General features: G+C 36.5%; 3 protein-coding genes across 6 annotated transcripts in view; 1 reads left to right on the top strand and 2 right to left on the bottom strand.

The window, feature by feature from the left end:
* The window catches only part of LOC140958436 (protein ANTHESIS POMOTING FACTOR 1), a 4,033-nt gene extending 3,611 nt beyond the window's left edge, over positions 1 to 422 (bottom strand). For all 4 annotated transcript variants that reach the window (XR_012171785.1, XR_012171784.1, XR_012171783.1 and 1 more), the window contains exons 1-2: positions 277 to 422; positions 49 to 140 (exon numbers count right to left, since the gene is read on the bottom strand). Coding sequence is in view for 1 of the 4 variants with exons in the window: in XM_073415874.1 (XP_073271975.1) it covers positions 49 to 140; positions 277 to 283 (99 nt within the window). In the remaining 3 variants the exon portion in view is untranslated. The remainder of the gene's footprint in view (positions 1 to 48; positions 141 to 276) is intronic.
* Positions 423 to 6,993: 6,571 nt separating this feature from the next.
* On the top strand, positions 6,994 to 9,267 carry LOC140960269 (uncharacterized). The gene has a single exon (XM_073418470.1). The coding sequence runs from the start codon at positions 7,259 to 7,261 to the stop codon at positions 9,209 to 9,211; it is 1,953 nt and encodes a 650-aa protein (XP_073274571.1). The 5' UTR covers positions 6,994 to 7,258; the 3' UTR covers positions 9,212 to 9,267.
* A 331-nt stretch (positions 9,268 to 9,598) lies between these two features.
* On the bottom strand, positions 9,599 to 12,465 carry LOC140960113 (uncharacterized). The gene is made up of 2 exons (XM_073418257.1): positions 12,144 to 12,465; positions 9,599 to 11,327 (listed from the first exon to the last, which is right to left on the bottom strand). Exon 2 carries the CDS (start codon positions 11,263 to 11,265, stop codon positions 9,682 to 9,684), a length of 1,584 nt encoding a protein of 527 aa, XP_073274358.1. The 5' UTR covers positions 11,266 to 11,327; positions 12,144 to 12,465; the 3' UTR covers positions 9,599 to 9,681.
* Between the last annotated feature and the right edge of the window lie 2,116 nt (positions 12,466 to 14,581).

The raw sequence follows: 14,581 nt of genomic DNA on the forward strand, positions 1-14,581 counted from the left end.
AAAAAAAAAAAAAAAAAAAAAAAAAAAAAAAAAAAGCGAAAGACATACATAATCACGAAAGGCCATCCCAACTTCCATGCTCTGAAGGATTTCTTCAGTGAGTTCCAATGAAACATTGTCTTCTCTGTCCGATTGCCCTCCTTATTCAATGAAAAAATCAATCGAAAATAGAGCCAAAAAAGTAATGCCTTTCCGTTGACCGTAAAAAAAAAATCCGCACAAGGGCAAGCAAAAATACGAACTGAAAATAAAAAGTAGGGATGCATTTCATCTTACCCGCCATTGGAGTTCTTGGAAGCTTTCTGAAACGGAACCGACGAGATAAAGTCGAAACTACTTGGATTTTATAGTCACGCCGTGGCCGATTTTGGTGGGCTGTGCTTAGAAAAATGATCTTGAATAGAGTTCGTTCTTTCTTTCAATGGGTGATTTGATTTTTAATCTTAATCATTTTTAGACGCAAACTAAGTTCACAATATTTTACATAAAAAAATTATTCTAAACCATCAAAATAAATAAATATAAGATATTTGCCCTTCAAAACCGAATCAGACTGTTTGGCTAAATCAGACTGTTTGGTTCTAACGAGAGCCGATCATTGATTCGATCCGAACCACGATTAAAAACCATTAAAACGGTCGAATTGGTCAATATCTAATCGAACCGATCATGAACGGATGTACCGGTTGAACTTATTCACTTTTTTTTTAGAATTTAATTGTTTTTATATTTAAAATCTTAAATTTTATTTTTTTAAATATATATGTATATAATTATTTTGGATTTTGAAATTTGTTAAAAATATTATTTTAGTAGTAATAGACTAATAAATGTTATTTTATTTATTTATTTTTTGATATATATATATATAGAATTATATTTGATATCTTGATTATATATATCATTTAGATTTTAAATTTTGGTAAATATTTATTATTATTTATATATAAATTTAAGATTTTTAGAATTTAAAATATATTATTTATTATATCATATTTTTATTTTATATAATATAACAATGTTTTGATACTGACAGTCGAACCAATTTAAATAATTAAATTATTATTTTAAAATAAACCGATTAATCCATTATGAAAATATTGGTTGAATGTTTCAGAATAGGCATATCGACTTTAGATTAAGTTAAGGAGACAAGGGACCGATTCCTAAGACAGATGGTCTACAAAATTTAATGAATCAGACTCGAGCTCACTGTCTTTGTGAGGTTAATATTGTTGGTAGATATTTGAAACACGCTTTTACATTTGATACACGATTTTGTTAGCCACACACTACCTACTCCTCTGTACATATATATTGGAACAATTGTAATTTTTTCCAGAAGTTAAGAAATGAAGTCGGCTTAGCTTCTTTTTTTCTCTACACTTTAATATGGTATCAGAGCGGTTATTGGCGACTTCACTCTGATTTCTTCTCCGATTCTTGTTTTTTTTTCAAGATCATTGCTCCTCTGCAGTGCAGATTTGAGAATCTGTACGCGCACTTTGTCAATTCTTTTGTGAGATTTTTGGCTACGATCTGGTTTTCTGCAAGCTTCCATGGCGGTTAACATCGGATTCAACGATCCACTCTACATACATCTTTCGGATACACCTGGTATGAGCCTTATCACTGATCAATTAGTAGGTACTGATAATTATGGAATATGGAGTCGGGCGATGCTCATCGCTTTACGTGCTAAGAATAAAACCGGCTTCATCGATGGCACATGTAAAAGACCTTCGTGTGACCAACCTACATTACATCAATGGGAGAGATGTAATGCTTTAGTGTTGTCTTGGATTATGAATTCTGTTTCGAAAGAAATTTTTGGGGGCATCGTCTATGCTATTGATGCATCAACAGTTTGGACCGATCTCAAGGAGCAGTATGACAAAGTTAATGGTTCGAGGATTTTCTCTTTGCACCGGGAAATTGGCAGGTTGACACAAGCTAGTAACACTGTGTCGAGTTACTATTGTCGACTGAAACAATTGTGGGATGAGTACTCGTCGTTGGTTGTACTTCCTTCCTGTGAATGTGCAACAGCGAGGCAATACATTGTGCATGATCAACAACAAAAGCTATTGCAGTTTCTGATGGGATTAAATGAGAGTTATACCTCAATTCGAAGCCAAATCTTGATGATGAGTCCTCTACCCTCTGTTGGTCAGGCTTTTTCGATCATCTCTCAAGAAGAATCACACAGATCCTTGTCCACGTCAGAACCCCCATCAGCAGTGTTTTTCTCTGCACAAAGCAAGCAAAATTATCAAAAAAAGGATGTTTTGACATGTGACTACTGTAACTTGAATGGTCACACTCGGGAATTTTGTTATAAGCTTGTTGGTTATCCCCCGAGCCATAAGTTGTACAAATCCCCTCATGGTAAGAAGGGCCAGCATGGACGGATTTACAGGGATAATCCTCGAACTTCGAGGCCATCTGCAAATTTATCTGATGGTGCACAGACAGAGGCTTCCCCCTTGACCAACACAGATGACAAAAACACTGCTGTCCCTTCCATTTTTACACCTGCTCAATATGCCGAAATTTTGAAGTTGTTGGGCACTTGCAAAGTTCAATCTACAGCTGAACCGGTAGTCAACATGGCAGGTACTTCAACTAAACCGAGTATGTTTTCTCATTGGATTATTGACAGTGGTGCAAATGAACATATGGTTGGTGATTCTAGTCTGTTGCGAAATCCTGGTTCTGTGGCGCTTTCATCTAAGTTCGTAAGATTGCCAAATGGTGGCAAGGCTGCTGTGAATAAGATAGGATCTGTCTTGCTTAATGATTCCATCACCCTTGACCGTGTGTTACATATGCCAGATTTCAACCTCAATCTTCTTTCCATATCCAAGTTTACCAAAGATAATAATTGCTTTGTTATCTTTTATCCCCATTTTTGCTTATTTCAGGACCTCAAGACTGGGAGATTAATGGGGATTGGTAAAGAGTGCAATGGCCTATATCACCTTAACACAAGATTCTTTTCAAGTTCACATCACAGCTCAGTACCTTCTGTCTCCTTTCTTGATTCTCTTTGTAATAATTCTGTTCATAGTTGCAGCTCTTTGCCTACCGTTTCTGATGATTCTTTTGTTTGGCATAAGCGTTTAGGACATATGTCTATGTCTCGAATGCAATTACTTCCTTTTATACCAAAATCTGTAAAGTTTCCTCATTGCCCTGTTTGTCCACTGTCTAAACAAACTAGACTTCAGTTTCCATTAATGAGTTTGTCTAAATCTTCTTGTTGCTTTGCATTGGTTCATGTTGACATATGGGGGCCTTTTCATACTCCTACACATAATGGTGAGAAATATTTTCTCACTATAGTGGATGATTTTTCAAAGGCGACATGGGTTTATCTAATGCATTTTAAAGTGGATGTATTACAACTTCTCAAAAACTTCTTCCAGCTTGTTAAAACTCAATTTTCTGCCCTTGTGAAAATCATTCGAACCGACAATGCGAGTGATTTTTTCAAAAATGAATGTACTTTGTTGTTTAACTCCTTAGGTATTGTACATCAAAGTTCTTGTCCATACACTCCACAACAAAATGGAGTTGTTGAACGTAAACATAGGCATATACTTGATGTTGCACGAGCCTTGCGTTTCCAATCTTCTTTACCTTTGAAATTCTGGGGGGAATGTGTCTTGACTGCTTGCTATATCATTAACCGCACCCCTACTCCATTGTTGCAAAACAGGACACCACATGAAGTCTTACTCCATAAACCTCCATCGTTTAGTCATCTTCGTGTTTTTGGTTGTTTATGTTACGTCACATCCTTGACTCACAAGGATAAATTTTCTGCTAGAGCAAGTGCGTGTGTGTTCTTGGGCTATTCCAACAATCAAAAAGGATACAAAGTAATGAGTCTTGATACACAAAAGTTTTTTGTTTCCCGAGATGTTGTTTTTCATGAGAGCATTTTTCCCTTTGCTTCTCCTAGTCATCCTCAACCTGTTTTTCCCTTCAATGTTACTCCTGATTTTTCTTCAACTCCATCAGACCCTGTTGAGGTCACTCCCCCTGCCCCATCTTCTCCTCTCGATGGTCCAGCCCTACATGAAGTCCCACATTCAGTCACTATTTCCCAGCCACCAAGAAAATCCTTGCGTGCTCTCAAGCCTCCTGTCTGGACTAAGGATTATTCCTGTCCCACTTTGTCTCACAGTAATCTAGCTTCTTCTTCCTATCCTCTCATACAATATGTTACTTATTCCAAGTTTTCCCAACCATATCAAGCTTTTTTGGCATCTATTTCTTTAGACAGGGAGCCTAGTTCCTATCATGAGGCTATTTTAGATCCTAGATGGAAGGCAGCCATGGACCTAGAACTTGCGGCTTTAGAATCCAACCACACTTGGGATTTAGTTCCGTTACCAGTTGGGAAGAAGCCAATTGGTTGCCGGTGGGTGTATAAAATTAAACGACATCCGGATGGAACCGTTGATCGTTTTAAAGCCCGTCTCGTAGCCAAAGGCTACACACAACAAGAAGGGATAGATTATCATGATACCTTTTCACCTACGGCTAAAATCGTCACTCTAAGATGTTTGTTGAGTGTTGCAGCTGCAAAACAGTGGCCTCTTCACCAAATGGATGTCACTAATGCATTTCTCCAAGGTAATTTGGATGAAGAGGTATATATGCGTGTGCCACAGGGGTGTTCTCCTCAGGGGGAGCAGCGTGTTTGTCGGTTGCTTAAGTCCCTCTATGGCCTTAAGCAAGCCTCTAGGCAATGGAACACTAAATTTGCTTGTGTTATGAAGCTTGCTGGATTTACACAATCGGCCAACGATCACTCTCTTTTTGTTAAACATGATTCTGCTCATATCACTTTGTTGCTCGTGTACGTAGATGATATTATTATCACCGGGAGTAGTGAGAAATCTATCTCAGATTTAAAGGTTTACTTGCATTCACAAATTCACATTAAAGACCTTGGCTCTTTGCGTTATTTCCTTGGCATAGAGGTAGCTAGATCCAAGGTGGGGATTTACCTCAATCAACGAAAGTATGTGCTGGAATTGCTAGCTGATTCTGGTTTAACAGGTGCTAAACCTTGTGATACTCCTGCTGTACAACATCTCAAATTGACTAGTCATGAACTTGATGAATTTAGTCGAAAGAACTCTATCTCTGGTCTCGCCGATCCTTTGTTATCCAATCCTGATGCTTATAAGAGGTTAGTTGGAAGGCTCATCTATCTGACCGTCACAAGACCGGATATTTCTTATGCTGTACAAGTCCTTAGTCAGTTTATGCATGCACCAAAAAAATCCCATATGGATGCTGCGTTCCGTGTGCTGCGTTATTTGAAGTCTGCCCCAGGCTTAGGGATTTTGTTATCTGCTAGTTGTTCCTTTTCTCTTCAGGCTTATTGTGATTCCGACTGGGCCGCATGTCCAATGACTCGTCGCTCAGTCACGGGCTATTGCATCAAGTTGGGAAGTTCTTTGATCTCTTGGAAGTCTAAGAAGCAAAGCACCGTGTCACGTTCTTCGGCAGAAGCGGAATATAGAGCCATGGCAAGCACCACATGTGAAGTTACTTGGATCCTTGGGTTGCTTAATGATATGGGAGTGACACTGCTCTCGCCTCCAACCCTGTTCTGTGATAATAAGGCAGCATTACATATTGCTGCCAACCCGTTGTATCATGAGCGTACCAAACACATAAAAATTGACTGTCATTTGATACGAGAGAAAATCAAAAATGGTGTGATCCAAACTGCTCACATTTCTACAACTGAACAACTTGCGGATATCTTTACTAAAGGATTGAGTCGTGAACAACATTCATACTTGCTGTCCAAGATTGGTGTGTTGAATCTACACCAATCTTGAGGGGGAGTGTTGGTAGATATTTGAAACACTCTTTTACATTTGATACACGATTTTGTTAGCCACACACTAACTACTCCTCTGTACATATATATTGGAACAATTGTAATTTTTTCCAGAAGTTAGGAAATGAAGTCGGCTTAGCTTCTTTTTTTCTCTACACTTTAATAAATATATGCTACATCAAAAATATTTTTTTTATATTACAATAACATTAAATGATATAAATCTCTCGTATTTTATGAAAATTAACATATATATCGAAGATACAAATATTAGCATTTAACCATATTAACATCACATAAAATGATTATATCTATTAAGACACATTGGAATCGTATTGTTATGGATTGGATCGAAACAATGATTGTATCTATATGTGGCGTGTTCGTATATAACCTTTGAATATTCTATGAATTAAATTAAAATTTTAAAAATATCTTTTTTTTCGAGACTTTGAAAATAAATGATTAACTTTTGGTTGAAAGGCAATGTGTTCGATCTTGTAGTTGATGTAATAATTTATTTCAATTGTTTGATTTCTTTTATAGTTACAATGATGAAGATTGTTATAGAACAATATATGCTTTTTTTGAGACTGAAATATTGCGTTGTTTATTAATATTTATACAGTTTAAAATATTCGAGTTATACTGATTTTGAGATAATATATTGAATTTGTTATTCAGTTTTCTTCAAAAATTTTTGATTTTATAACAATCAATTCCAATAGTAGAATTCCTGATCTCGAGCAAATTTTTATTTGAATGACGTAGCACTTTACTGATTCGCATTGTTGCTACCATTTTCGAAGGTCAACTTAGTTTCTTGATCACATGGCACAACTTGCCATACTTGTCAGAGTGTTTGTGATAAACTATAAAATATACATTTTTGAAAATATATTTAAAGGCTTGAAACTTTATATATATATTACATTTTTTTTAAAAAAAAAATTTCAACACACATTTTTATTTTTATTTTTTTTATTTCAACAATTCAAATATCAATTTATTCTTTCATAATTTATCAAATTTTACTTTAGTCTATCGATAATCAAAAAAAAAAATGCACACATTATATGTGAAGAATAATTAGAATATATAGAAAGAACGCCTTTGACCTTGTAAACAGTCAAACTTCTTCAGTTTTAATCTACGAAGAATAGATGTCTTTAAAACGTCTACAGATTCAATTTCAAACCCATTGACAGCTCAAAAAAATTGGGTTATTGTTCTTCGGTTTGCCACTCAAAATCTAATTTTGATCCGAATTTCCAATCTCGAATTAGGTTATTCTTGAAACCCAGAAAAAGGTTTTAAAATAAGTTTCGATTCCTGTCGGTTTCGTCGAAGAATTTGCACGAAATATTGAGATTTTGGTTGTGGTGTTTGATGGGGGATTTAGTGAAGCAGATCTTAGCGAAACCGATTCAGCTATCAGATCAAGTGATTAAAGCTGCCGAAAATGTGGGGTCCTTCAAGCAGGAATGCTCGGAACTCAAGTCTAAGACCGAGAGGCTCGCCGGGCTCCTCCGCCAGGTGGCGCGTGCCAGCAACGAACTGTACGACCGACCCACGCGCCGCATAATCGAGGACACCCAGCAGGCACTGGACAAGACCTTGTCCCTTGTCCTGAAATGCAACGGCAATGGCCTGATAAAACGCGTTTTCACTATTATACCCACCGCCGCCTTCCGCAAGATTTCAGCCCAACTGGAAAACTCCATTGGAGACGTGTCTTGGCTACTCCGCGTCTCCGCTCCGGCCGAAGATCGCCTCGACGAGTACCTTGGTCTCCCACCTATCGCCGCCAACGAACCGATCCTCTACCTCATATGGGAGCAGATCGCCATGTTGTACACAGGCACCATCGACGATCGAGCAGACGCCGCAGCTTCACTGGTTTCCTTAGCCCGAGGCAACGATCGCTACGGAAAATTGATACTCGAGGAAGGAGGAATCGGACCCTTGTTGAAATTACTGAAAGACGGGAAATTAGAAGGCCAGGAGAATGCTGCAAGGGCCATTGGGCTCCTCGGAAAAGATTCAGAAAGCGTAGAACACTTTATACACGCTGGTGTTTGCTCGGTGTTTGTGAAAATCCTCAAAGAAGGTCCCATGAAAGTGCAGGCGGTGGTCGCCTGGGCTACATCGGAACTCGCATCCCATTACCCCAAATGCCAGGATCTTTTCGTGCAGCACAATATAATACGTTTACTCGTTAGCCATCTAGCTTTCGAGACCGTGGAGGAGCATAGCAAGTATGCTGTCGTCAGCAAGGCCACGTCAGTCCACGCGGCGGTTGTTCTTGCTAGTAGTAATAACAAGAATAGTAATGTTACCAGCACTAATTTTGGTGGCAAAGATGGTGGTTTACTGAAGGGGAGTCACGTGGAAGATGAAAAGAGTTTGATTCCTCATCCTCCAGGGTACAAGCATCCTAATCAAATGCATAATGTAGTTACGAGTACGATGGCTCTTAAAGCTGGCAATGGGAAGCACAATAACCACCATCCTCCCCCAACACTTTATTCGGTTTCGGTTTCGAGTAACAAAGCTAGAGAAATGGAGGATCCTGACACTAAATCTGACATGAAAGAAATGGCAGCAAGAGCCCTTTGGAAACTGGCGAAAGGGAACTCGCCGATTTGTCGAAGCATAACAGAATCAAGAGCTTTGTTGTGCTTCGCGGTTCTTTTGGATAAAGGGACTAAAAAAGTTCAGTACAATTCAGCTATGGCGTTAATGGAGATTACAGCTGTGGCGGAAGAAGATGCCGACTTAAGAAAATCTGCTTTCAAGCCCAATTCGCCCGCTTGTAAAGCTGTGGTCGATCAACTGTTCAGAATCATCGAGAAAGCAGATTCTGAATCTGAACTACTTGTTCCATGTATCAAATCTATTGGGAATTTGGCCAGGACTTTCAAGGCCACTGAAACGAGAATGATTAGTCCTTTAGTGAGTCTTCTCGATGATCCTGGAGTCGAGGTTTCAGAGGAAGCTTGTGTCGCGCTTACGAAGTTTGCTTGTTCTGATAATTATCTACATGTTGATCATTCGAAAGCTATAATCGGGGCTGGAGGTGCCAAGCATCTGGTTCAGTTAGTGTACTTAGGAGAACAGATCGTGCAGAAACAGGCATTGATTCTGCTTAGTTATATTGCATTGCATGTGCCAGACAGTGAAGAATTTGCTCAAACAGAGGTGTTGACTGTGCTTGAATGGGCGTCAAAACAAGCTGTTTTGATGCAAGATGGTCACGTTGAGGAGTTGTCAATGGAGGCCATTGGGAAGCTGGAACTTTATCAGTCAAGAGGAACGAGGGTATTCAATAATAAAGTGTAATCGATATGTTTTGTAGACATTTTTTTTAAAGTGTTGATGATGAAGTTTTCTTGATTTTTTCTTTATTTTTTGTTTTCAGCTTTGATTAATCTGGAGTGTATATGACATTTGTTTGTTGTTGTACTCTTTTATCATGTGAATAGATAATTAAAAAAAAAAAATTCAATTTATTTTATTTCAAATATTAGTTGGAGCTTTTTTTATTAATATAATTTGAGTACACGAAGATAAAAGAAATTTTCCATTTATTTTATGTCAAATATTAATTTGAGTTTTTTTTTGTTAATATAATAATATGATTTGAAGATACAATGGTAAACAAATAAAAGTCGATGTATGTTAATTGTCATATATTAAATAGAGCATGTAAAATTTCTAGAAAAGCCATGAAAGAAAACAACTTTGTAATTTAGATAAAGATATACATGAGAATTCACACTTCAAAATGGTATAGATATATTAATCTGAGATCAATCGTGGTTGATCAGCAGCTCATCAAGGAGCCTAAATGCAGGTAATAGCTTTCTCTCTCGGAAAATCAAATCAATTAGCACACTCCATGTATCAGGATCTGGCTCAAACCCCATTTCCACCAATCCAGACAATTGTATTGCAGCATCGTTTACTTTTCCAGTCTTACAAAGATGAACTATTAACTCATTCGACGTACAAAAGTGTGGCAGAAATCCTCTGCGCAACATCAGATCCAACAACCTCACCGCCTTCTCCGATTCACCTTCCTTGCACAAGCAATTTAGAACAATTCGATAGCTAGCCTTATTTAGATAAATACCGACAACAGGTAATCTCATAAGCATGGTGATAGCCTCATTCGATCTGCTTTCTTCACACAGTCCTCGGAGAATTACATTCATTGTAACCACATCTGGCCGGCATTCATTTCTTTTCATCTCTTCAAGCAGCTCAATAGCTTCATCAGTTCTCCTGGCCCTGCAAAAGTAGTTAATTAAGGTAGTATAAACAACAGTATCAGGTTTCAGACCAGCACCTTTCATCTCAACTAGAGTTTCTTTGGCCTCCTCAAGTCTTCCCTCCTGACAAAACCCATTCATCAAACTCGAATAATTGAACAAATTGGGGCTGCATCCATTTTTCTTCATGAATTTCATTATTTTCGAGGCTCCATCAGTTTTCCCACTACGACAAAACCCATTAATTAAGAGATTGTAAGTCAAGGCATCGGGTAGTATGTGATGTTTGGAGACCATTTCCTCAAACAGACCAATCGCTTCTTCTAGTCTGCCACTTGCACAAAGACCGTTTATCAGAGTTGAATAGGTGATCAAGTTCGGACAAGACAATTTAGACTTCTCCATCTCTTTTGCTACCTCAAAAGCATGTCCTAAATCTCCTTTCTTGCAATGATGTTTGACCAAAATGTTGAAAATACACGTATTGGGCTCAAAGTCAAAGTCTTTTCGAGTATTCAAAAGGAAAGCCCTTGCCATTTCAATTTGATCTGCATCAACCAGAAGATTAAGACACGTGCTAATGGCTTTGAGAGACGGCTTCGCACGTACAATCGGCAGAATCCTGTGAAACATTTCAAGAACTCTTTCATGCATAGATGATTTGGAGAAATGCATCATGAGATTGAGGAATATGCCTTCATGAAATTTGCAGGTGTCATAGGTCATCTGATGAAGAACGGCATCGAGGAGCTCATATTTCTTGCATCTAGCAAGCTTGTGGAGAATGATAGCATAGGTGTTGTGGTTATGATTAAAGCCCTTCTGATTTGTAACTTTGTTAAAAAATTGTAGAGCTAGTTGTGGATCTTTTTCATGCTTTATCAAGTTGATAACAGATTCATGACAATGATGCTTTCTTTTCTGAGGTAACTCTCGGGCCACAGGGGTAGTTTCAGATGGCACATTTGCTCCCTGTGATATGTTCTCAAGGTGTTGGAGAGGAGAGCGGAACGTAACTAAAGATGGGAATGTTTCAACACCCGTGTAGACGCGACGAACTTTTCGGGTCACTACATCCATAGCATCCACATAACACACTGAATCTCTCCTATTAAAGTACATCACCAGAAGGATTTGCTATCTGCTAGCTAGCAAAGCCATTTGCTGGCATGCGTACCTATCGTCTGTATAAACGAAACCAAATGACAATAAATCACCGTAAGTTTGACAAAAACTAAATTTTTTTTGGCTAAAACAGGCCATCACTTAAATATTTCAATTCAGAACTAGTAATAGCATCCCTTGGTTAACAGGAATACCCATGAACTAAAGCAAGCAAAATTCATATAATACCGATCACTCACATATCAAATCAAAATAACAAGGCATGGCGCCTGATTTCAGAAGTTAATTTTCTCATAAACAAGATAGCCATTCTTCCTGCTCAGTAAAGTGGGAAAAAAAAAAATCAAAACCTTCAAAATTCTTCTATGGATTCTTCGGCGAAAGCCATTCTATGAGTTGTCTATGAGCAACTATCATTACATTTAAAAGTACAACACAAGTCATTCTCTAGTCATTTGATATTACACAAAACTAAAACTTATAATTGTGATCTCCAACCATCTCACTTTTATTTAATGCAGCAGTATTTAGTCCAATTCTTATTATTGGTGTTGACAAATCATCTTTACGTCGACAATAGGTAAGGTAATTAGATGCCTGGGAGGTGAACACAGATAAGAAACATGAACACTATAAATGATGGGCACAATGTGCATTCAGTAGTTATTGAACAACAATTTTCATTTAAAAAATGAAATTTATTTTATCGAAAATGAACAATCAAGTAAGAAATTGTACAACACAACTTTGACGTGAAGATCTTATTCAACACATATCAATATTTGTAACTCTTCTACAAAAATTATTGCAAAAAAATCATACAAAAATGAAAAAAATCCATTCAAGCAATTTGTCAAATATCTCGAGTGCATTACATTTTTGGACGTCGTCATTGCACTGGTTTTCATATACAAACCTCCCAATTTTCACATACAAACGTCCCCACGTACGTGCTGCAAACAAAACTGAACTTCATAACAAATATTAAAATAGTGAAGCACAGCAAATTAGTAACACTTAGCCAAGTTTCGGAAACGTGCCTTCAATTTGCAGGAAATGGTTGAATCTTACACATACTTGCCTATATTTTGTGTCAAATATGTAAAACTATTCACACACAAATTAGACGTTTCCGGCAAAATATTCCTACGAAAATGTTACATCTGTGCCTCTATATGTCACGAGATAGCAATACGAGCACTTTAAACAACCCATTATTCTAGCATTTCAACTAAGGGTCACTGAAAAAAATATATATAACTTAAGCTTAATCTTGGTAGACCAACCAAATTTTGGTCAACCAAGAATACTTGGTCGACCAACTTAATTTTGGTCGAACAATTTTTCTGAGTGGACTCTTAGATTTTCTCAAAATAGATTTATGTGTCGACCGAAAAGAAAAAGAAAATGAGAATTAATTAAGTTAAAGAGTTTAATTTATAATCAAAAGTCAACTCATTGTTTCTTTAAAAAAAAGTCAGAGTTCTTATTTTTTAAATACTTTCTCTCTCACTCCTATCTTTTTAATTGACCCGTTTTCGTCGTAACCACTCCGACGCTCAAATCAGTACAAAGTTTACCAAGTAGAGAGAGACTTTATTGAATGCAGTAGATTGCAATATTTCTCAAATAAGCAAACCAAGTTATTCATAGGAGGAGAAAGATGACCTCGATTATAATGCATGTACATTGTTCCTGATTAGACATATGCTCATGCCCTATTTTTTGACGAATGTCCATGCTCTGTCATCAGTCAGTAGGCATGGTGACCCATAATGTTCTGGTCTTGTCATGGGTACTGATTGTCATGCTCGTGATGTATGGGGTTTGGATTTTTTTCGAACCAAACATGAGATGGAACCGAAAAACCCTGTCAAACCAAATTTTTTATTTTTATTTTAAAAAAAAGTTCAACATGATTTCTCGAAAAAACCAACGACTTAAAATTCTATATTGAGAGCAAAAAAAACCCATTGTTGAAAAATTATTTAAAAATGTGAAAATATTTGTGTGGAAAATGTGAATGTTGAATGTTGAAAATTAGGTAAAATTAGGTGTTGAATATTGAAAATTAGTGTGTGATGATGTAGGTAATGATGTATTTTATTTTTGGATTATTTGTAAAAATTTTCTATAAATAGATATCTCATTTGTGAAGAAAATCACAATTGAGTTGAGAGAAAAATATTATAAAGTGTGTAGTGTGATAATTTTGAGAGTTTGAGATTTTTACTTTTTTACCGTAAATTTTTACTTTTTCACAACACGTTATCAGCACGAAGCTCTAAAAGTCCTCCATATTTTTCCAAGCTCCGAACAGAAGAAAAAGGTAACAAAAGTAATAATATTTATTTTACTGTTATTTATTTATTGTTTATATATGTAATATATAATATAATGTTATTGTTAGAAATAATAAAAATAATTTTTTCAAAAACTTGTTATAAATCCTGGGAGGATGTTAAGACGACATCCCACACTCCCGGTAAGGGATACGACAAGTATAAAAGCCTATAAGGTTTTTTAAACAAAATAACTTATGACACCTAATTATAATAATGTGATATGATATACATAATTATTTAAATATGACTAATATTATATACACCATATTATTACCATAAAATTATACAAATACATACATTTATTTTCTTATACACCAACGGTAATAAACGGTAACAAAACGGCTAGTTTTTGCTCTATAAATACAATCTCACAAATACATTCAATCACTCCAACTTTCTCTTCTTCTCTAAAAATTATTCTTCATCAAATTTTCGAAGAAAAAAAGAAGATGGCTTTCACGAGGTTATTTTTAATTATTTTGGTTATCATACTCACCAGTCTTGTATTTATCGGAGAATATCCTCCTCGTGTGTTTTCTTTATTTTTACGAATACTTGTACTTGTTGTTTATCCATTACTTTGTATTGCAATATTCATTAACTAATAAAATGCATCGTAATTTTTAGTACCACCATGGCAAACTTGGCAAAGCTCGAATTCATCGCTCTTGATATTACTGGGAAAAACTATATGCCATGGACTCTTGATGTAGAAATGCATCTTGAGTCATTGGGTCTAAGCGAGACCATTAAAGAAAATGGTATATCTTCATCACAAGAAAAAGCAAAAGCTATAATATTTTTACGACGACACCTTGATGAAGGTTTAAAATGTGAATATCTCATCGAAAAAGATCCCATGGCTCTGTGGAAAGGATTAAAAGAGAGATTTGAACATATAAGGGAAGTTATACTTCCGACCGCCCGTGATGAATGGAATATGTTAAGATTCCAAGACTTTAAAAAAG

The sequence above is a fragment of the Primulina huaijiensis genome, chromosome 15, assembly GCF_012295235.1.
Source record: "Primulina huaijiensis isolate GDHJ02 chromosome 15, ASM1229523v2, whole genome shotgun sequence".
NCBI classification, from domain to species: domain Eukaryota; kingdom Viridiplantae; phylum Streptophyta; class Magnoliopsida; order Lamiales; family Gesneriaceae; genus Primulina; species Primulina huaijiensis.